The sequence below is a fragment of the Salvia miltiorrhiza genome, chromosome 5 (genome assembly GCF_028751815.1).
Source record: "Salvia miltiorrhiza cultivar Shanhuang (shh) chromosome 5, IMPLAD_Smil_shh, whole genome shotgun sequence".
In the NCBI taxonomy this organism is placed as follows: Eukaryota; Viridiplantae; Streptophyta; class Magnoliopsida; order Lamiales; family Lamiaceae; genus Salvia; species Salvia miltiorrhiza.
In genome coordinates this window covers 43,096,766-43,120,061 of record NC_080391.1, presented here as the reverse complement: position 1 = coordinate 43,120,061, position 23,296 = coordinate 43,096,766, and the positions used below count along the sequence as shown (strand labels likewise).

Below are 23,296 nucleotides of genomic sequence, written 5' to 3'. Positions count from 1 at the left end.
ATGTTATAATTTGGGACATTCTAAACCCAATAATTTTATTTCCTTATGATGTTTTCTTTTAATTATAGATCCACGCCTAAAATGGTATCAGAGCGGGTTTTTATTGAAGAATTGTATTATATTTAATTTATTTTATAATTAACCTATGTGAGAGGACTATTAAAAAATTATGGATCTGGGCGAGTGTCCGAGATGTATTGTATACAGAAATTCTCTTCAAAATTTGGAGAGAAAAACTACTCGTCTATTAGACGACCTCAACTGGAATAATCGAGCCCTCGTAACGAACATTCGTCGAGGAGAAGATGGAGAGATTATTCGTGATACACTATTAGAAAAACTCTCATATATGACATTTTTTAAGCGTCATCTATGTGCATCCGCAAGTGTCAAAAATAGACATGTCATCTATACCCTCTGAATAAGATGACGCTTAAGAAGCGTCATCTATACGCTCATAGATGACGCTTTTATAGTATAGATGGCACTTAAAAAACGTCATCTATGAGAGTATAAATGAAAAAAGTATCATATATATAATAAATACATGACACTTGTTGTTTTGATAGATGACGCTTTAAGTGTCATCTAAGATATAAATAGATGACGTTTTTTATGTTTTAGATGACAATTTTTCACCGTCATCTATTATTTTCGAAATTTAATTTTTTTTTTTTTTTAATTTCCTGTTCTAAATTTTGAAATATAGTAAATGTAACATTTCAACACATAATTTAAATCCTCAATAACATATCCATGCATTAATTATCCAACATTAACAATCTTACATCCATATTATAACACAATATCCTAAAAGCTTGGGTTAATGTTTGAATCCACTCTAAACTAATACAAACAAAAGAAGCTCGAAATAGTAGCCGTTGGAACATCATATCCAAAACTAACGAAGGTCTTCATAAACCAATATTGTCCTTTCACTTGTCAATCTACAAAGCAAAATAATTTAAAGAGTTATATGCATTATTTAGATATTATAATAGTGAGATATAAATATCATGGATTATTTGACAAACCTCATGGATCACACAAGAAGCCCAATCCTCACGAACCTCGTCAATCTCACATTGAGAATACTCAGATTTATGAAACTGGAACAACATAAGTGCATAACATTGTATTTAGTAATTATAATAAACGTTAGCAACAAATAAAATGCATTTTTGTTACCAGTTTAGTCAAAGAAATGGAGTCATCACTTTCAAACGCCTTTACTATCTCCTTCATAAACCTCATCACATAAAATCCGCATAGCTTTGAATCAGGTTGCACAGGACCCTATGTTGGAAAAAGTGATAGGTTTGTAAAAAGTAAAGAGTATTATATATCTACCAATAAGATTACACACCTTTACAATTTCCCAACTTGGTGCTTTCTTGAATTGTCTTTTGTCTTTATTTGCATTGAAAATGGTCATTGCGCTTCAAAGAAAAGTAACATTAGCATTAATATCCTTTAAGTGAGCAATGAAATTACCGCAAATTCTAAATCATACGTGTCGACCACAGATTTCCATGTTGCATCTCGATTTCGATGATAAAGCGGATCCATCAAATAGACACGATCTTTGAAAGGTTGAATGACTGTCAAAATCCAATGTTTACTATCCAATGTTCAAAGAAAAGTCACATTAGCAATAATACCTTTTAAGTAAGAAAATGAATGTAAGAACATATAAATACTTACTCAACGTTGCAAGGCACCAATACAAGTTGATTTTGAGTTGCATCAAGTAATCTATCTGCTAACTTGCGCGCCCGATCATCACGAGTAGATCCATGTGATATACCAAATGGATTCACAAATAAAAATTTAGCAGTCGTGCCATTGTCATTCATCTTCTTATATAGGTGCCTACCAATACAATAATGATTAGCAAAACACAATTAATTTGGCATGAGATATTAGAATCAATATTTGTGTTCGACGATTTTCTTACCATACATAGGTGATAATGCAGTTTCCTGTGACTGGGTCCATTTCACAAAAGGGAATGAAATCGACACGCCGCAAGATCCAAATATCAAGATCTTTGCCAAAAACTTCATCATCCAAGTGAACATGCAATCCAAGTACATCACTAAATCTAGACTCCATTATGAAACATAATGCTTTCAATGTTGTTGGCAACGATGAATAACACTTAACCATCTTATCCTTCACCTCCTTTTTCTCATTCTTTTTCTTCTTTGTATGTTTCTAATTAATGTAGACCATGTGTTAGAGGTAATAATATTTTCGAAAATAAAGATGAAAAACACATATAATATAAAATATACCTCATCATTTACAATCACCAATTCTTTTGGCCATGCTACATGGGTTGCCAATGCATGCTCTACAGTAGACATCTCATCTTTGACGGGAAACGGAAGTAGCGCATCCTTATCCAAAACTTCATCAACTGACACACGGAGTGCATCTCTAGGCATTCGAACTCCGTGAATCATCGGACCACCAACAACCACCGTACCATGAGCAACAATCTTTTTGCTAGATTTAATCATCAATGCAACTTGCTTTCCCTTCAAAATAAATTACAATCAAACTAAGTACAAGAGTAATGACAATATTGGTATTAATTACCTAAAGTACCTGTAAGAAGTTAGAACTGTCAACAATGAACACATCATCATCTTCATCATCATCATCATCATCTGAAGATCTAACACAATCACTTGGAAACTTCACAGAGTTACTACCTTTTTCGATAGACCTATTATCTCCTGCATCCACTGCAGCTTCAAGTCTCCCAATTCTATTAACCAACTCATGTATAATACTCCGACATTCATTCATTTGTGTATCATGGTTTTCAATTCTTCTTTTTGCTTCTTCCAGTTCAAGTGTTTGCTTCTCATAGTCCTTTGGTCTACTTTGTCTTGTAGAATTGAAGAATGCAGAAGGGGTCACATAAGACCCAATACCACGAACATGCCCAGAGTTATCTGGTTTCTCTAGAACAGATGATAGCAAGTCATCTTGACCACCTTTTGACTTGAAGAACCCTTCATCTTTTGCACATATTAAATCATCCTGCCAAGTGTTCAAAACTCAGTTTATATACATAAATTCAAATCAAATAAGAAAAATCTAACTGAATAATATCATACAATTTTTTCAATCACTTTCTTCAAGTCTTCATTGTCAACGCTCCCATCTTTATTCAATCTTGCTTTCTTCCACAATAAAGCTCTATCAATTTCATCATCACCGCGTAACTCATCCTTCTACAAGTAAAAAAAATTAGACAAAAACTTAATCAATATCATTATCACATCTTACATAAAAAAAAGTCTAAATTTGTTTTTCTTATATATTAACATACCATATCTTCAGCTTTTCTTGCATATCCTTTACGAGAAAGACGATGATTGTACAAATTTTTTCGCCTTCTTTCCTTTTGCTCCTCACTTAGTTTCTACAACCACATTAGTAGAAATGAGAAAATCATTTATTTTATGTTAATTATAATTCTTGTTACATTGTTATAAAATAACTTATACAATAAAGAATTACTTACCTTAAAATCATTGGAAATACGACTTATTACAAACTGGTTCCATTCTCTTTCAGAAATACCACTTTGAGCAGGTGGTTCGAACAACTTTTTGGGATCATTTTCATTAGGCAAAATGAAGTCTTTGTGAAGATTATGCTTCCATGTACGCCATTTTGTACTGGCTGATTTCAAGCATCCAGCCTTCCATGTCGGAGGAACTTTGTACGATAACTACACAAGTATGAAATACAAATAATTTATGAATAATAACACTAACATGCTCACGAGCAAAATGAAAGTTATATGATTAATATGAAATACTTACATTCACTGTTTCCCATATGACCTCTTTCACGTCTTGTGGTACTTGTCTCCATGACTCAATATTCACCTTAACATGCTCACGAGCTAGCATGCCAATATAACTCTGCATTTCAGATGCAAATTTGCCCACTGGTTGTCCATACTTGTTGAATTCAACTTCATGCTTGATCCCTTTAACCCTCCTCTGAGCAACAAGATTGAGGCAAACTTTTCCCCTCTTAGACCTAGAAGATGTTGCTGCTGAATCATCGGTACCTTGTGAAGCCATGGCAGCCTACAAATCTGAAGAAGAAAATCATTTAAAGGTTAGTATTCAAGTACAAAATAACAATCACAAAATAATAATTATAGTACAAATGCATCAAACATGTCTAAATAGTGAACCATACCAACATTCAAATTTGCATTGTTCACCCAAATTCCATCACAATCATCACGAACACATGGTGGCTCATGTTCATCTAATTCATTGTTTGTATCAATAGAAGGAACCCACTTTGAAAAACTTTGGAAATGGATAGAAATATCTCCCAAATCATCACGATTGATCAATTCATTATATCGCTTCGTAGGACTAGCAAGCACCACTGACCATGCTGGATCTTTAGGATCTTCAATATAGAACACTTGTTTTGCCTGATTTCCTAAAATAAATGGATCGGATTTGTATCCTATTTTGTTCAAATTGACTAAGGTGAAACCAAGGTCATCCACTATTACACCTTTTGTTTTATTGTCTACCCAACAACACTTGAATATTACAACTCGAAAGATACGGTAATCAAGCTCCCATATCTCCTCAATTGTTCCATAAAACATCATATCTCCTTCAATTGGATTTTTGTCCTTTGCACTAGAAACTTGCATAACAGTAGCACGTATGCTTACTCCAGAATTCTGAACAACTCGTGCCTCATCACGCTTCTTTGTATGGAAAATTACACCATCAATCAAGTAACTAGAATATTCAAGAACTTGTTTCATAGGCCCATAAAACATGCTTTTCAATCTCTCTGGCAAAGGACAATTTGAATTGGCATTTTGGTCAGCAACCTATTATTGCAAAATAAATATAGTATTAAGCTTAATTTTATAGAGAGATAAATTACTAAGATAAATTCTATTTGTTATGCTTACACGTTCGCGTAGCCAACTAATAAACGATCGATTGTGTTCATCTTGGATCCATCTCTTCTTTTTTGCATTCTTAGGAAACATTGCTTTCAAATGTTCCTTGTGTTCCCTATAAAATATATTATAACGATAGGAGGTAATAATAAATAAAATATTGAATAAAAAAAGATGAAAAGTTAGGTATCTTACTCAATATATGGATCAATGTCGTTATCATTAGTAACTACATATCGATGAGCTTGCTCCCATTCTTCATTAGTGATTGTTTTCAATCTACCTTGTGATAAAGGCTTGGTCATGCAGCTTTCGAGATTGGCTGATGGGATCCCTATGGTGTGTACATTAGATAAATATTCTGAACAGTACTCCACGGCCTCTTCAGCAACATAACATTCAGCAATGCAACCTTCGGGCCGATTTCTATTTCGTACATACCCTTTCAAGATTTTCATGAACCTTTCAAAGGGATACATCCATCTGTACCATACCGGTCCACATAATTTAACTTCACGTACAAGATGTACAGTTAAATGGACCATTATATCAAAAAACGAAGGAGTAAAATACTTCTCAAGCAAGCACAAAGTCTTCACCAAGTCCTTCTGAATTTCTTCTAACTTTGGCACATCAATCACTTTGGTACATATCTCATTGAAAAAAAAACACATCCTAGTGATTGCAACTCTTACATGACTAGGCAAAACACCACGAATAGCGATTGGAAGCAATTGTTGCATCATAGTATGGCAATCATGTGATTTAAGCCCACTAAGTTTCAAGTCATTCATCTGCACAAGAGTACTAACATTCGAAGAGTATCCATCAGGCACCTTCATCCCAAGAAATGAAGTACAAACCTTTTTCTTTTCTTCTTTGCTTAATGTATAACTTGCAGGGGGCAAGTATGTTTTTTTTCCCACGACATTCGGCGCTAGTTCACTCCTCACACCAATGTCAACTAGGTCCAATCTGGCAGTAACTCCATCTTTTGTTTTACCCGGGATATCAAGTAATGTTCCAATTAAACTTTCAAAGACATTTTTTTCGATGTGCATTACATCAAGTATGTGACGAATATATAAATGTTCCCAATACTCGAGATTAAAGAATATCGACTTCTTCTTGAAGGGTGAAGTTTCCATAGTAAGCTCTACTGACTCATTCTTCGTCTTCTTCTTCCTCTTGATGGACTTAGTTTTTATTTTCTTCCCCAACACGTAGTTGCACTCCTTCATTTTTTTCAACACTTCATGCCCATTCAATGGTTTCGGGGCATGGTGAAAGTCTTGTAAACCATCAAAAGCTTTCTTTTTGCCTTCGATATGGATGAAGTTCGGGTAAAAACCTTCTATGACCGGTATATGATACTTTTCTACTATGTGGTAGCCATTTAGAATAAGTTTCATCACCACATACTGGGCATGCTTTGTATCCTTTCACACTACACCCTGACAAGTTTCCATAGGCGGGAAAATCATTAATTGTCCATAGAAGAACAGCTCTGAGTGTGAAAATCTGATCACGATATGCATCATATGTTTGGACACCTGATTCCCACAACACTTTCAAGTCGTCAATCAAAGGTTCCAAATATACATCAATATCATTCCCGGGTTGTTTGGGACCAGAAATCAGCAGTGTTAGCATCATAAATCTTCTCTTCATGCACAACCAAGGAGGAAGGTTGTATGTCACAAGTACAACTGGCCAACAGCTATACTTGGAATTCATCAAACTATGTGGGTTGATACCATCTGCAGCTAAAGCTAATCGAAGATTTCTTGGCTCTTTGCCAAAGTCCTTCCATTTATTGTCCACTAGTTTCCATGCAGGTGCGTCAGCTGGATGTCGAAGATAACCATCACGTCGTCTTTCATCATCATGCCAAGTGAGTTCCTTTGAAATTTCTTTCGTTCGAAACATTCTTTGGAACCTTGGTATTGGTGGAAAATACCACAATACCTTTGCTGGCACACCAACTAGAGACTTATTGTTTCTCCCGATTTTCCATCTAGAAGTCCCACATGTAGGACAACCAATCATTTCCTTATATTCCTTCCAGTATAAGATGCAATCATTAGGGCAAGCATGAATTTTATCATAATCTAACCCTAATGTGCTTATGCATTTCTTTGCCTCATACGAAGACGAAGGCATTTCATTATGTTCTGGAAGCATTTCTCTTAGCAGACTCAATAGATCATTAAAACTAGTATCACTCCAACCATATTTGGCCTTCAGGTTATATAATTTCACCGTCGCAGACAACTTAGTAAATCCTTCATAGCCGCAATATAATGGTTTCTCAGCATCTTCAAGCAAAGTTTGAAAATTACTAGGATTATCTTTTAATGAATCATATGCATCATGAATCATATCTATTGGCTCGTCAACACTATCCTCTGCATCACCTCTATCACTAGCATGTGTTGACCTATAGTCTTCCCCATGCCATACCCATTTCGTGTATGTCAGGTCAAAACCATTGACTACTAGATGCGCCCGTATGATATCAACATTAGTCTTCCTAGTGTTAGCACATCTTGCACAAGGACAAGGTATTCTGTTAACATCAGTAGCATTTTGCAAGGCAAATTTCAAGAAAGCTTCAACCCCATTCTCATACTCGGGCGATAATCTACTCATTGGCATCCATGTCTTATCCATTATCTCAATGGACTAATTAATATATAGCCTGTATAGGTACAATTTAGAATAATAATATATGTTACATTTCATTAAAAGTAAACAAAATCAGTCCCAAGTTTAATAATCTACCAAGTTCTTGACAAAACGATTCCATAATTTCTATTTTATACCAAGTTCTTGACAAATTAATTCCCTAAATAGAAATTTCTATTTTCTACCAAGTTTTCAACAGCCCTATTCACAAATTCATCACTAACAACACCAACAATAATATGTCAAACAAAATACATTATTGACAATCTCTTATTCATACTCAACAGTTTTCTATTGTTTTGAAGTTATGCCTACTAAACAAATCAAAGGTAGAGGTACACAGCTGACAGCACAAACTAAATTTGTGATTTATAAATTAATCAAGGTATAGAAAGATCTAAACTACTGAATTACACAGCTGACAACACAAACTCGACAGCCATATTCACAAAAAACCATCACAAACATATCATCATTTACCAACAATATTCGAAACTGAAAATTGCAACAATGTTTTAATTACAAATTCATGACCAACAAGTATAGTGCACTAACAGGAGCTTACAAGTTATCAGAAACGAGCATCTCAAGAAACAAGTATGCAACAATAATTTGGGAACTTACTTCAATAGTGCATATGATTGGAAATGTGGGTTGAATTTAGGTTGATGAATGACCTGGATTTATATGAAATCAGTTGTGTATTATCGAACTTAAAATCTTAGAAGAGGAAGGGAGTGTTTATTGTACCTGTTTAGTCGAGCCAAGGGAGCGACGGTGACAAGCTTTTGCTTCCTCACCGAAATCTGAGTACAGCAGCAACGTCGGTCTAAACACAGTGGCAAACTTTAGAGACGGAGGCGAGTTCTAGGTCGCGGCGGCCCCGTCGGATTCCAGTAGTGACAGTTGGGAATTCGCGTCGTCGGAGGCAGCAGAATGAGAGAAGCTTCGGCCGTGAATGCTGCTACAGAGTCTTCGTCAAAAGGCGGTGGTTGAAATCGCGCCGTTGGAGGCGTTAAATCTGGCGGAGATTCAAATGCGGAAATGGAGATGGTCGGAGATTAAAATGCGGCGGAGATGGAGATGACATGAGATGCTAACTTGCGGCGGTGGTCACAATGGAGGAGGATGAAATGAGGCGGAAATAGAGTTTCAGACTAGGGTTCGCGGAGATGGAGATTGAAAATTGTTTTTTGTTGAGGACGAAGCGAAGTAATTAGAGCAGCTTTATTTCTTATCCAAGGTAGCAATTTCGGATATTAATACATTAGGAATCGTTTTATTAACAAAGCAATTAGCTAGTGTAGTTGGTGGAGGGAGCTAGTTTAATTTTAGTCAAAGGGTCATGGGTTCGAACCCCATTTTAAACGTTTTACACACATATTTTTTTCTTTTCATTTTATAAAAATATTTCATCATAATTTCTATAATAAAAATTGACTATATCTAAATTTAAATATTTTATTCAATAATAATAAACTTATTAGAAACACTACTTAAAAAAAACCAAATAAAATTTTTAATATTAATATTAATATCAATAATAATTAATTAATGGTGTTGTAGATAAAGGATTTAAATGTTAAAAAAATATAATATAAAAATAAAATTAAAAAGAAATTACAATAAAATTTTGAAGAACACTTTACGTTTTTCACACATATTTTTTTCTTTTAATTTTATAAAAATATTTCATCATAATTTATATAATTAAAAGTGTCTGTATCAAAATTTAAATAGTTTAATCAATAATAATAAATTTATTAGAAACACTACTTAAAAAAAAACCATATAAATTTTTAAATATTAATATCAATAATAATTAATTAATGGTGTTGTAGATAAAGGATTTAAATGTAAAAAAAACATAAAATATAAAAATAAAATTAAAAAGAAATTAAAATAAAATTTTGAAGAACACTATCATACATGACGCTTTTCACAAAGCGTAATCTATTTTAATTCAAAAACAAGCACATAGTTGACGCTTTTCATAAAACGTCATCTATATACATTCAGAAACACGCACATAGATGACGCTTTTCATAAAGCGTCATCTATGTTATGAATACATGACACTTATGCATGACGCTTCTTGTACAAGCGTAATCTATTACAATCATGACACTTCATACATGATGCTTTTTTTACAAAGTGTCATCTAAATCAAAAATGCGCTCATAGATGACGCTTTTTTAAAAAAAGCGTCATCTATCTAATGTCATCTATGTGCATTTTTCTAGTAGTGATATCATCACGAGTATTCAGTTCTACCATGAACACCTTATAGATATTGCCGAGACCAGAATGGCGATTGAACGAGCAAAAAATGGTGCCCATCAGTCACACGACTAATGGAACAGAAGGACAAAGCTGGAATAGCCTATCCAGCTTATCAAAAGATCGAGCCAAACTCTTCCGATAATGTCAACTTGCGGGAGATTCAAAGAACGGTGGAATATTATGGCAATAAGCTATATGATCTACCGATGGAGATGAGCCAAATATCACTCAAACAAGAAGAAATCTTAAAACTCTTGTGTGATATTCAGAAAAAGGTGGAGGATATTGAAAGGCGAAAACCATGTTCTAGAAAAATTCGGAATACATGGTCCAAAGACCCAACTTATCCGTTACCACTTAATGTAGCGCCCAAGGAACTGCAGCCGGAGGACATAATCCGAATCGTGAAAGGGAAAAACCATGAATAACCCTGATCGAATCGGATTAGAGGATCTATAAGAGTTAGCAGAATCATTTGCTAACCTAAATATGGTGGATCTAAAGATGAACCAAGGAGGTGAGATGCCCAAAGCAGAGCACCCACAAGAAGAATCGTCCAGGAGAGGTAAGGCTCGTGAAGAATCGAGCCATTATCAACGAACCAGAAGATGCCGACCCAAGAAGCAGGACACTCCTGTAGGGAGGGCCACACTGGGACCAATCCACCCATACGGATTGATTCTCAAGCTCGATGAAGCCAGCTTTAAAGATTGGGAAGTTCTCATCGATGACTGGGCTTCAGCTATGAAGGTCGTGATTACCACGATAGAATATGATAGAAATGAATTTATCAAAATCTTCGAGGCAAGTTTTGCTGGGATGGTAAAATAATTTTGGGATAAGGCATCAACGGAGGCTAAGAATGAGTTTTTCACCAAAGAATCAGCTCTGGAAATCCTTGAAAATGCCGCCCACCAGATTAAAATCTATTTTCTTGGAATGGGTTTCTTTGAAACATCAGAGGAAAAGAAGCGCAAAAAATATCGACAAGCACTTTATAATCTAAGATTGGTAGTGCTGGAGCCAAAAGCTCTTGATGAATTTTTGCGCTTATATGCCATATATGTCCATATGGGGTTAGTTGATGATCAGATAGCCAGAGACCTCTTTTTCACAAAGTTTTCGAGTCCATAGAGGGAAATGCTCATCAACGAGTACATATCACCAGGAGAATATCCACTTGATAGTGCATCAAGAAGGATGTCATATGTTCACAAGAAACTGTCCGAATGGTGCCAGAAGGCGGCGGACCAGAGAATCTCAAGAAATTGAGGAGGCTCAATAAAGAATCTCCATTGATGTGCAATAATCTTGACCTTCCAACGGAGATTGGGGCTGAGTTGCTGTATTAACAAAGGAGAAAGAAGAAACATAGGTACCAACCCTATGAAAGAAAACCAAGAACAAAGCAGAGTTCTTGGAAGCCAAGAACCATGTAGACCCGACAGAAGGCACGCTCTTACAAATCAGGCCAACGGAGCGGACCATCAAGGAGCCGATTCTCTTTTCAAAAAAGAACTCTAGTAAGGAAAACTTTCAGGCGTACCCAAACCAAAACAAATGAAAGTTTCAAAGATTGCAACTGTTGGACGTGCGGTGCAAAAGAGCATATTTCTACAAATTGCCCTGACAATGAGAAAAGAGGGATAAGGAAATTTGAATCCACACCGGATATCGAAGACGCCCTCTACAACCAAGAACTGATACCTGTGTATCAGTTCGAAGATATATCCTCCGATGAGAGTATATACGAGCAGTAAGAAGTCTTTAGTTCTGAAGATTCGGATATGACTGATGGATCATCCGGAGACGAGTTAGACTAAAGAGGACGAGGTTATCCACTTTCAAAAAGAGGATCAGGAGGGATATACCAGCCATTCCCTGATCCCGCAGGAAAAGGTGGTGGAAAAACTCATGAAAAAAATCAAGAACAAAACCATGGATATCCAAACATTCCAAGGGTTTTCAAGAGGAAGATTGGATCAAGTTCTACAAAGCTTGAGTCCATTCAAAAGGAAGCATCATGTCTTCTTCGGCACGACGAGTCGGGAGTTAGCGCTTCCAATAGAAATAACGAACAACCAAGTAGAGATCCAATTAATTCCAGCCGAAGATGTGCGGAGGGATCTCTCAAAAATGAAGCCAGAAGTCGCTAGAACGATGAAATGGATTCATATTGGAGCAATCCAGTTGGTAATCAAGTCCTCACTTTCACCAGGGACAGATACACCAATTGATATTGCAATTTGTGACAAGAGGATTACAAATCCAAGAGATGCAGTGCTGGGAGCCTTCTCAGGCAATCTCTACGCCAAGAAGATTGTAACCGAATTATACCCACAGATCGCTTATAATCTTCAAGATTCAGCCTTCAGTCGAGCCCTAACATTCTACCAAGACTACAAGAGGAAGGATCTATTGACGGGAGGAAATAGGCCGTACTCGATTACATATCAAGTATCATATGCCCTATCAAATTTCCACCACACGGATTATTTGTGGGGAAGAATTTTATTGAAGTCCCAGAAGTATTCAAAGAAGTAGCCAAGGCAATCAGCCCTGACCGAGTTGAAATTCCCAAAATAAGGGAAACTGGCATCCAAGTCGGAGATAAGCAGGTGCTGAAACATAATCAAAGTCTCAGATTGGGAGCATGGTGGACGTCGCTAACCACCAAATAATTCCTGCAGAATTATCAAAATAAATTAGTATAATGATAAGCAGGGTCGATCCCACAGAGAGCAGGTAAAATCATTCAATCCCCTAAAATCTATAATTTTGGTGTAGCCACCACGCCTTAAATTTGAGAATAATTAATTAAAACTAAGAATGCAATTAATCAATCCCTATCAACCAACCAGTTATAGGATACCGTGAAACGCAACGGACGTACCCCAATTCCTACTTACTGTGTCGATAAGCAGCTGGAGACGCCAGACATGCTTATTCCCCTTATTAAAATATAACCTATCTGGAGACGCCAGACCTAGATTTAATATTCTAATAGCATTAAGATGAAGGAACCCAATTTATATCAATTATCCTAGAGACGCTAGTAATAATTAATATACCAATTAATTCCCCCTACGAACACGGTAGTTGTATCACTAATTAGTCCAATTCCAACAATTACGGATTGGCAGGAACTAATTGACTGTAATCCAATTTAATCTAAGTTGATCAGGCTTAAATAAATCAGAACTATCTTTAAACACAAGGAATTAATTGAAATCAATAGGAATCAATTTTATGCTCAATTAGGTCTCACAGATTAATAAATTAAAGTTTCATTATTCTCGCCGAATTAAAGAATTAGCTACTCATAATTAAAACTAGAACAATCAAAATAATTAAAAGCAAACATAAAATAAATAACGAACAGTAATCGAAAATAAGCAAAATAAAATTAACAAACCAATCTACCACTTTTGCAATAAGATGAAAATAGAATTCTGCTTCAATTTAAACAACTCCAAAAAAAAGTCGAACTCCAAATTCACAAATCCTCAATTACACGTGCTCGATCGAATACTGCCAACTCTTCAACTTCAAAGTAAAAAAAATCAAACTAATTCTAAAAGCTTATGATGATAAAAACGTATAATGCCTAATGGAAAAGTAATTAAAAGTCAAAAACTCTCCTATATGCTAAAAGGCGGCTCTTCACTAAACTAGGAGTCCTAATCTATCTCAAAAACAAGGGATCAAACCCTTAAGTGGCCGAACACCCCAACATTAGTGGGTTTCGGCCCTTCCCAAAAATTAAAGCCCAAAACTTAATTAAAAGAGTATTTGACTTAAATAAATTACAAGATAAATATCTCCAAAGCCCAAATCTCTAAATCTCTTCACAAATTCACCAACTTCTTCAACCAATTTCTCGACTTTCAATATTTCTTCCATTTTCAAGCTTTCTTCTCCATCCATGCAATTCCTGCGCCAAAATGTCACAAACCATGTAAAATCATATAAAATCATGGCGAAACACACACTAAACTAAGTAGCTAAAATACACACATCAAATCCCCTCACACTTAGATCATACTTGTCCTCAAGTATGAAATAAGAGAAGAATTAATGGTGAAATTCAGCCACTAGAAGCAACCCCCTTCCTTGACACGAAGACTCTAAAAACGAACGAACGGAAATAGACACCACAAACATGCACACAAAGACAGAAAATAAAAAAGAAAACGAGACAAGACACGGACAAACCAACCGACTAACTCAACAGACAACTGCAGCCAAGAATCATCAAACACTAGCAACAAAACCTACTGCCAATTCAAATCGTGCAACTCACAATCGATCTTCAACTCTCAAATCAAGAAGGGGAAATATCAAACAAGTGTTTTTATTGTCTATCCAGTCCAAATTAAGCAACAACAAATTCCTCTCAAGATTCACTCTTCTCTCAAAGATGTATTTGGAAATTCACACTCAAGAAGGAAGATCCAATCGGTCGTGATATGTCGTGGTCACATAGTAACTCAAAAAGGACTTTTCTCATTGGTTATAATGGGGCTAAGGACTATCAATGATGTAGGCAAGATCCTATGGGTCCTAAGCTCAAACATTGAAGATCAAGTATTGTGCATATTAAAACCGAATCACATCCAAAAACACTAAGCATACGAGGAACAAACACTAACTCATCCTTGGGCAACAAGATCATCACAATCAACTGCATGCTCAACTAATTCAACTTGGTGCATTTTTTTTTCTTTCTTTTTCTTTTCTTCTTTTTCTTTTTTTTTTTTTTTTTCCAGCACCTTTTATTCACATATTCAAACCACATACAGAGAATCATTTCACAATTCAGCTCAGTACAGAAAAACTTAGCCCAACCATCAACAATAGTCCCTGTTTGGCCAAACAGATCGTTCCTCCACGGTTCAGAACAGTTTTCAGCATGGATTCTGTTTGGGCAGACAGATGCAACTTCCTCCAGAATTCAAATAGGATGTAATTCAATTCAAACATGCACAATAGGGTCAAAGAGAGAGTCCAAAATAGGCCTTGGCTAATTATTTTAGTGACTAACAACAAAGAACATGGTCAAGGCTGCAATGGGCTCACTAGGGGTGAATGCATAGGTAAGAAATGAAAAGCAAGCCAAAAGGGCTACCCTAGTGCCTTCTATCATGCATTACCAATGACACACAACATATCATAACCTCATGAATAACAAACCACTCAAGAATAAAATAGTAGAGGGTGCTCTACTCTAATAGGCTCAAATCTCACTTGTATGTGGCTTTTTATTCATTGTTGCTCTTATTTGTCATTCTGAATATCATCCAACAAAACACAGAATTTTCAATCACCAATTCCTAATTCTCGAGTGTCAAATCTTAAGTTCATCACACAATCCAATTCGGCAGCATGTTCATCACTAACATTTCAACAATCCTAAGGCTAACAAACTGCAAAACTCAACATAAAAACTAACTCAACGAAACACAAACTCAAAGACGCCCCCCTCACACTTAGATTTTGCTTGCCCTCAAGCAAACAAAATAAAGCATAAGTAAGGAACAACGAAGACACACAACGAAACACAAAACACAAAGACAACACAAGAAACAAGCGAAACAAAACAAGAAAAGGAAGGAAATCACCGTGTGCGTCGCCGCCTCATCTCCTGTCGAATGGTGGCACTCAAGTTTGCAATGCTCTCTTGTAGGGCTACCATGTTCCCATCGATCTTTTTTTTTTTATATAACTGAAACTTAACAAAAATTAAAACTAAGGAGGAACTAAGAAACTAAAAGGAAAACTGATTGAAACAAAAATAAAGGAAGAGAAAGGCAAAACAGGAAAATAAAAAGGAAAGAAAATCGGGTTGCCTCCCGATAAGCGCCATTATTTAAAGTCTTTGGCTATACTATTGATGCAATCAGAATCTCGTCTGAGGTGACAATGGAATTTCTTCCACTGTTGTCATATGAGATGCATCGCAATATGGCTCCAACTTGTGATAGTTGACTACAAACGTCTTTGCCGTAGCCAAACTCTTAATCTCCACTGGTCCGCTTGGCCAAACAGACTGTATCTCAAAAGGACCTATCCATTGCTTTCCAAGCATGAATCGGACCTTTTCACCGACTTCAAATGTTCTCCAGAATTGATGCTTGTGATAAGCTATCGCTATTAGATCTGCATACCCCATGTTGGTATTATAGGCTTCCAAACGGAGCTCCTCCTCACACTTATCTTTTAAGTCGGGTGGTTCCACATTAAAATGCAGAGTTCTATAACGTGGCTTCCGTCTGGGCAAACGAACCGTATGTCCAGAACCTGTAAATTTCGGGTCATCATGAAGAATTTTGTCCTGTTTGGGCAAACAGAACGTATTTCCAGAATCTGCCAATTTCGGGTGGGCATGAAGAGACTTGGTAGATTCTTTGACTTCTTCATTGTTCATCCCACGAGCATCAAGACCAGTTGCTCTTTTGATCAAGGTCGGTTCCAACTTGTCCTGCACAGATTTAGTCTCAAGATGTTCTTGGACAGAAGGGTCAGTAATGTTAGTGGCACAAACAGTTTTAACAACAAGAGGATTTTTCATGGTATCATCAATATTGAAAGTGAACTTCTCTCCATGATAATCCAAACAAATGGTACCACTATAAACATCAATGACTGCCCTAGTGGTCCTTAAGAAAGGACGACCTAACAGAACACCGGCTGACTCTTTCGACTGCATACCACTCATTTTCACCACATAAAAGTCAGCAGGATAAACAAAATCATGCACCTTTACTAGAACATTCTCTAGAAGACCCTCAGGATGAACACGTGACCCATCAGCCAACTGAATCACCACCTTAGTAGCCACTAACTTCACACCAATTAGGTTATTATAAACAGCTAAGGGCATGACATTAATAGAAGCTCCTAGATCACACATAGCATGCTCAATCTCAGTATCACCGATGAAACATGGCAGGGAAAACATACCTGGATCCTTGCATTTGGGCGTCAACTCTTTTCGTATCACTGCTGACACGTTCTCGCCCATCACAATCTTTCCAGATTTCTTAGACTTTCCATCGATGAAGTCCTTCAAAAACTTGCTGAGATGAGGGAGTTTGAGTGCTTGGAGGAAAGGAAGATTAATCTCCAACTTTCCAAATATCTTCATGAAGTCATTGATCTCTTCCTCAGGCTTCTTCCTTGCTAACCTTCTTGGGAAAGGTACTGGTGGCACAAACTTAGGATCGCAGAGGCTCAGTATTGGTTCCTCCTTGGTCGAATCATCTTCAACATTTTCTCGTTCTGCCTCTCTTCCTTTCTGCACAGCTTCGGACTCACCGTCCTGTTTGGGCAAACGAGACGTATTTCCAGATTGACCTCCAGTGAGCACTAGTTCTTCAGAATCGTTCTGTTTGGGCAAACAGTTGCTCTCGCCAGATTCGTCTTCTCGAGCTTTTTCCACTTTCTTGATTGGTGGTTCATCCAATTCTTTGCCACTTCTCAAGGTGATCAAGTTCACACTTTCCTGAGGATTCACTTGGACTTGCGATGACAATTTTCCTTGATGGCCCTTGAGTTGATTCACAGATGTCGCAAGCTGAGACACTTGACGAGCCAACCCCTCTATCTGCACCTTTTGCTCTGCATGAGACCGTTGAAGCTGCTGCACATTGCCTTGCAAAAATTGTTGGTTGCCAATCAATTCCGCCATCATCTCCTCAAGAGATTTGCCTTGTTTCTCGGGAGGATGTTGCTGAGTTTGTGGAGCTTGATACCCCGTCCTTTGATGTGGAGGGCGGTAGTTTTGTTGCTGTGGCTGCTGCATCGTTGGTGGCTGCTTCGGCTCGGGATCTCTCCATCGAAAATTGGGATGGTTTCGCCATGGAGCATTGTGATTGTTCGCGTACTGGTCCCGTTTGGGCAAATGGGGCAGTGGCGCGTCGCAGCTGTAAAAATTGTGGGAAGAGTTTGCATGGGCTTGATACTCTTCCTCATCCCCTGTGCATTGCAAACTCGTGTGGCCGGAATTACCGCATGCTCCACATGGCTTTTCTGTCGGTTGTCCAGCGGTTGCAACCTTCTCCACCACAGTACTCAACATTCTCTCCAATTTCCCCATCATTGCTTCGAACTTTTCCTCAAAATCTGATGAACTAGCTTGAGCAGCTTTCTTGAGCAGTTGGATGCGCGGCTCCTCATATTCCCTCGTAGCTTCCACCAAATGTTGAATTAATCTTTTGGCTTCACTCACCGTGTTTTGGGAAAATCCCCCTCCACTTGCTGAGTTCACCAAATTCTTAGTGTCAACGGTCATCCCTTGGTAGAAATACTGCAACAAGTCACCCTCAGAAAACTTGTGGTTTGGACAACTATCCACCAATCTCCTAAATCTGGTCCACTAGGCGCTTAACGATTCATCATACTCCTGCTTGGCACCACTGATCTCCTTCTTTAGCGCGTTCGTCTTGGTGGGAGGGAAAAAGTGCTCCAGGAATAGCCTTTTCATCTCCGCCCATGTAGTGATAGAATACGGTGGGAGACTCGCGAACCAAGAGTTCGCCTCTGCTGTCATGGTGAAGGGAAAAGCAGCTAATCTGAAGTGTTCCTCCGTTACATCAGTGGGGCGCTTCTGTACCTTGCAGATCTTGATGAATTCGCTCAGGAAATTATATGGATCTTCTCCTTTCTTCCCGTAGTACTTAGGAAGAACATTAAGCAATCCAAGCTTAATCTCTATAGCAGTAGCAGCCGCCGGCATCCGGATCGGGGTTGGGGGGTCATCAGCTTCGTGGCTGGAGAGATCGCACAGTCTCGGATCGTCAGCCATGTCACTCTTAGTACTTGCAACCGAAATTGAGTCAGTTTCTTCTTCAAAGTCTGATTCTGTCTCTGAGTCGTGGTCTGTTTGGGCAAACAGAACCTCTTCAGCAGCGACAGAACTGGATTTCTCCTCGACGAACTGTTCTGGTCGAATGGGAAGGTCAGCCTGCGAATCCAGCAGATCCAGTAGCTTCCTCGCCTTCGCCTCCTTCCTTAGCTTCTTCACGGTCTTCTCAATTTCACTATCGAAGAGGAGGTTTGGCTTGGACGATCTGCTCATAAACAAAGAAAAAAAAATAGACAAAGGGAAAAGAATTAATTAACACCGCTAATGATAAGCATGGTCGATCCCACAGAGAGCAGGTAAAATCATTCAATCCCCTAAAATCTATAATTTTGGTGTAGCCACCACGCCTTAAATTTGAGAATAATTAATTAAAACTAAGAATGCAATAAATCAAATAAAATAACTCTAGAAAAAATATCAATAGAAAGGTAATTCGGCTCAAATAAATCCACTCTAATTCAACTCTGATCCTAGACGCAATAATTAATCAATCCCTATCAACCAACCAGTTATAGGATACCGTGAAACGCAACGGACGTACCCCAATTCCTACTTACTGTGTCGATAAACAGCTGGAGACGCCAGACCTGCTTATTCCCCTTATTAAAATATAACCTATCTGGAGACGCCAGACCTAGATTTAATATTCTAATAGCATTAAGATGAAGGAACCCAATTTATATCAATTATCCTAGAGACGCTAGTAATAATTAATATACCAATTAATTCCCCCTACGAACACGGTAGTTGTATCACTAATTAGTCCAATTCCAACAATTACGGATTGGCAGGAACTAATTGACTGTAATCCAATTTAATCTAAGTTGATCAGGCTTAAATAAATCGGAACTATCTTTAAACACAAGGAATTAATTGAAATCAATAGGAATCAATTTTATGCTCAATTAGGTCTCACAGATTAATAAATTAGAGTTTCATTATTCTCGCCGAATTAAAGAATTAGCTACTCATAATTAAAACTAGAACAATCAAAATAATTAAAAGCAAACATAAAATAAATAACGAACAGTAATCGAAAATAAGCAAAATAAAATTAACAAACCAATCTACCACTTTTGCAATAAGATGAAAATAGAATTCTGCTTCAATTTAAACAACTCCAAAAAAAAGTCAACTCCAAATTCACAAATCCTCAATTACACGTGCTCGATCGAATACTGCCAACTCTTCAACTTCAAAGTAAAAAAAATCAAACTAATTCTAAAAGCTTATGATGATAAAAACGTATAATGCCTAATCTATACTATATTAAAAAGGGAGTTTTCAATTTGAAATCAATTTCAAATTGATTTCAATGGCGATTTTGTAATTTATTGAAAACATAATGGCTTATTGTATATATTCAAAAATTAAGTAAACTAACTTAATTAAAATTACGTGTCCCATGTGGGGCACCAAAAAAACTGCTTTAATTCATGCAATAGATTGATAAATTGCATTTGGATTTAAGAAAGTGGAAATATAACATAATTTTGTGCATAAAAAATTATTTTTTATTTATTTTCTTTAATTTCATTATTTTTAAAAATCCCCGTTCAAGAAATTATATGCAATATGGATCTTGAATTAAAGATCATGATACAAGCTTTAATTTGATATATGATATTTAAAAAATGAATTTAAAATAAACACATTATAATCATTTAAAATTCCATAATGAATTATATGTTTATATATATGTGTGTACACAATTTATGGGCATTCGTTGTAAATAATTTACAAATTTATATTTGCATAATACTAATTTATAATATATTAAGAAGGTAATTTTAAATTTCAAATTAATTTTAAAATTAATAAATGACAATTTTGTAGTTATAATAAAATTGAAGGTTTATTTGTCAAGTATAATTTTTATTTATTCATTTTTCTTTATGTTCTTATTTTTTTTATTTTATTTCTTTCTAAAATTGTGAAATTCGACTATTTATAAAATATTTAATATGCATATCAAATCTAATATCACAATAAGAGCTTTAATTTAATATGTTTTATGTTAATATTTGATTTAAAATGTAAGAGTTACATTTATTTAAAGATTAATTTTTTAAAAAATTCTCTCACATCTCTCCTCTTTTTGTAAAAAAAAACTTTTTTTTTTGTTTTGTTCTTTTTACTCATGTTATAACTTTTCATAAAATTATTTTTTTATTATATTTATAAGTATAAAAATTAAGTTGATATCAATTTTATATAAATATAAAAATATAAAAATATTTTCCGTGCATTGCACGGGGTGCAAATGCTAGTGGAAAAGTAATTAAAAGTCAAAAACTCTCCTATATGCTAAAAGGCGGCTCTTCACTAAACTAGGAGTCCTAATCTATCTCAAAAACTAGGGATCAAACCCTTAAGTGGCCGAACACCCCAACATTAGTGGGTTTCGGCCCTTCCCAAAAATTAAAGCCCAAAACTTAATTAAAAGAGTATTTGGCTTAAATAAATTACAAGATAAATATCTCCAAAGCCTAAATCTCTAAATCTCTTCACAAATTCACCAACTTCTTCAACCAATTTCTCGACTTTCAATATTTCTTCCATTTTCAAGCTTTCTTCTCCATCCATGCAATTCCTGCGCCAAAATGTCACAAACCATGTAAAATCATATAAAATCATGGCGAAACACACACTAAACTAAGTAGCTAAAATACACACATCAGAGCACCGAGGCTATTGTTCCAAGGAGACAGGCTGACCTCAAGGCCTTTAGAAAGAAGTTTATCTCATTCCTACGAGAGAAAGGCGATCCAGGAAATACCAGCTCAAGGCATAAGAGTGAAACTCAAATGCCCCGAATGATGGATAAGTGTTTCCACCAAGTTTGATACAATCGAAAGGAAAAATCAGTTTCCTTGCAACATGTTGTATTATTTGGCAAATCCAGAAAGCAATCGATATATTGGACTTCTGGATTGGAGGCTTTGAGATCCAAGTCGAGGGCAAAGTCGGACAAGAAGCTGACGTTCTGATCTTAGGACGGGATTTCCTTGACAATTATCAACTATGGTCAAGGAAAGCCGGTGGGGTGGAGATCACAATCGGCGAAAAGAGGTTGCTGATCCAATGACGAGTCCATTCTCGATATACATCTCTGTAGGGATGCTATACGAGAAGTTCAAAGCATAATATTTTGCTGCTTATATTGATTCAGGAGCAGGAATCTGTACAGCAAAACGAGGAGTCTTTCCAACAGAAGTTGAAGAAGAACTGCCTCGAATTGCGGGAAGGAATTTCTCAAAGAAGATTTTGCTCTTATCAAAATGAGTAAAATAAACAGAAATATTGATCGGTGGAGCAGGACAAACACATTGGTACAAGGTTCAAACTCCACCCATCTATTTCGATGACACAGGAGCATATATTTTGTTCGGAAACAATTTTCTGCAAACCTTCAAAAGGTATACACAGGACAATAAAGCCAGAAGACTTGTGTTCACAACCAATTGTGACCACAAAATCATTGTGCAACGGCTTGAAGGAGCTTTTAATCGATCAATGCCAATCAAATTCCGCAGCAAGCGTGGTGATGATGGCAGACTCAGGAGACCACAAATGAAGGATCAATGGAGATTTAGAGATGTTCTGCTCAAATGCAGAGCCGTGGGATTTCCACATCTCTCCGAGGAAGAAACATAAATCCTCAAAGTTTCCTTGATATCACACAAAGATATTAGGGAAGAAGAATAGGTGTCCATAGCCGATGTCAAGAGGAGAATCCAAAAGTGTTATCACGAGGATCATTTGGCATGGTGGGACAAGAACCAGCTCAAAGCTACATTGAAAGTTAAAACTGGAAAGGAGCATGAGTTCGTAAGGTTCAGACCTATCCTGATGAACACTCAAGATCACCAGGATATGAGGAGTATAATCAAGGAACACCTTGATTTGAAGTTGATCGAACCAGGGAACTCGCCTTCCAGCAGTCCTGGATTTCTGGTGAGAAATCATGGGGAGATCAAACGAGGAAAGCCAAGATTGGTCATTAATTACAAAAGAATTAATGACATTCTTGAGTTCGATGGATATTTTATCCCGAGTAGAGAACACCTTATCAACTGCATCAGAAGTGCAAAGGTATTCTCAAAGTTTGACTGCAAATCTGGATTTTACCAGATTCGGATGGAGGAGGGGAGTAAGAAGTTCACAGCATTCTCAACTCCACAAGGACACTATGTCTGGAATGTCATGCCAATGGAGCTAGCCAACGCGCCTCAGATATTCCAAAGAAAGATGGATAATCTTTTTAAGGATTATTCTTCATTCATGTTTGTTTATATTGATGACATTCTTATTGCATCAAGAAACATTCATGAACATGTCAGACATCTGGAAATCTTTGCGGAGGTTTGTCAACAAGAAGGATTGGTACTGTCTGAAAAGAAGGCAGTCGTGACAACCCAGAAGATGGAGTTTCTGGGAATCGAGATCGATGAGTCTGGGATCACTACTACAAAAATGCACATACA

At 36.7% G+C, this 23,296-nt stretch overlaps 1 protein-coding gene across 2 annotated transcripts; it reads right to left on the bottom strand.

Annotated features, from left to right (window-relative positions):
* Window positions 1-713: 713 nt before the first annotated feature.
* LOC131024649 (uncharacterized) lies at window positions 714-8,864 on the bottom strand. 2 transcript variants are annotated; one of them, XM_057954156.1, is made up of 8 exons: window positions 8,411-8,864; window positions 7,636-8,337; window positions 1,705-1,813; window positions 1,514-1,621; window positions 1,367-1,439; window positions 1,189-1,296; window positions 1,035-1,109; window positions 714-947 (listed from the first exon to the last, which is right to left on the bottom strand). In XM_057954156.1, the coding sequence occupies exons 2-8, from the start codon at window positions 7,643-7,645 to the stop codon at window positions 936-938; spliced, it is 495 nt and encodes a 164-aa protein (XP_057810139.1). In that variant the 5' UTR covers window positions 7,646-8,337; window positions 8,411-8,864; the 3' UTR covers window positions 714-935. The 2 variants fall into 2 exon arrangements, with proteins under 2 accessions (XP_057810139.1, XP_057810140.1); XM_057954157.1 differs by lacking the exon at window positions 8,411-8,864 and having other exon boundaries at window positions 7,636-8,362.
* Between the last annotated feature and the right edge of the window lie 14,432 nt (window positions 8,865-23,296).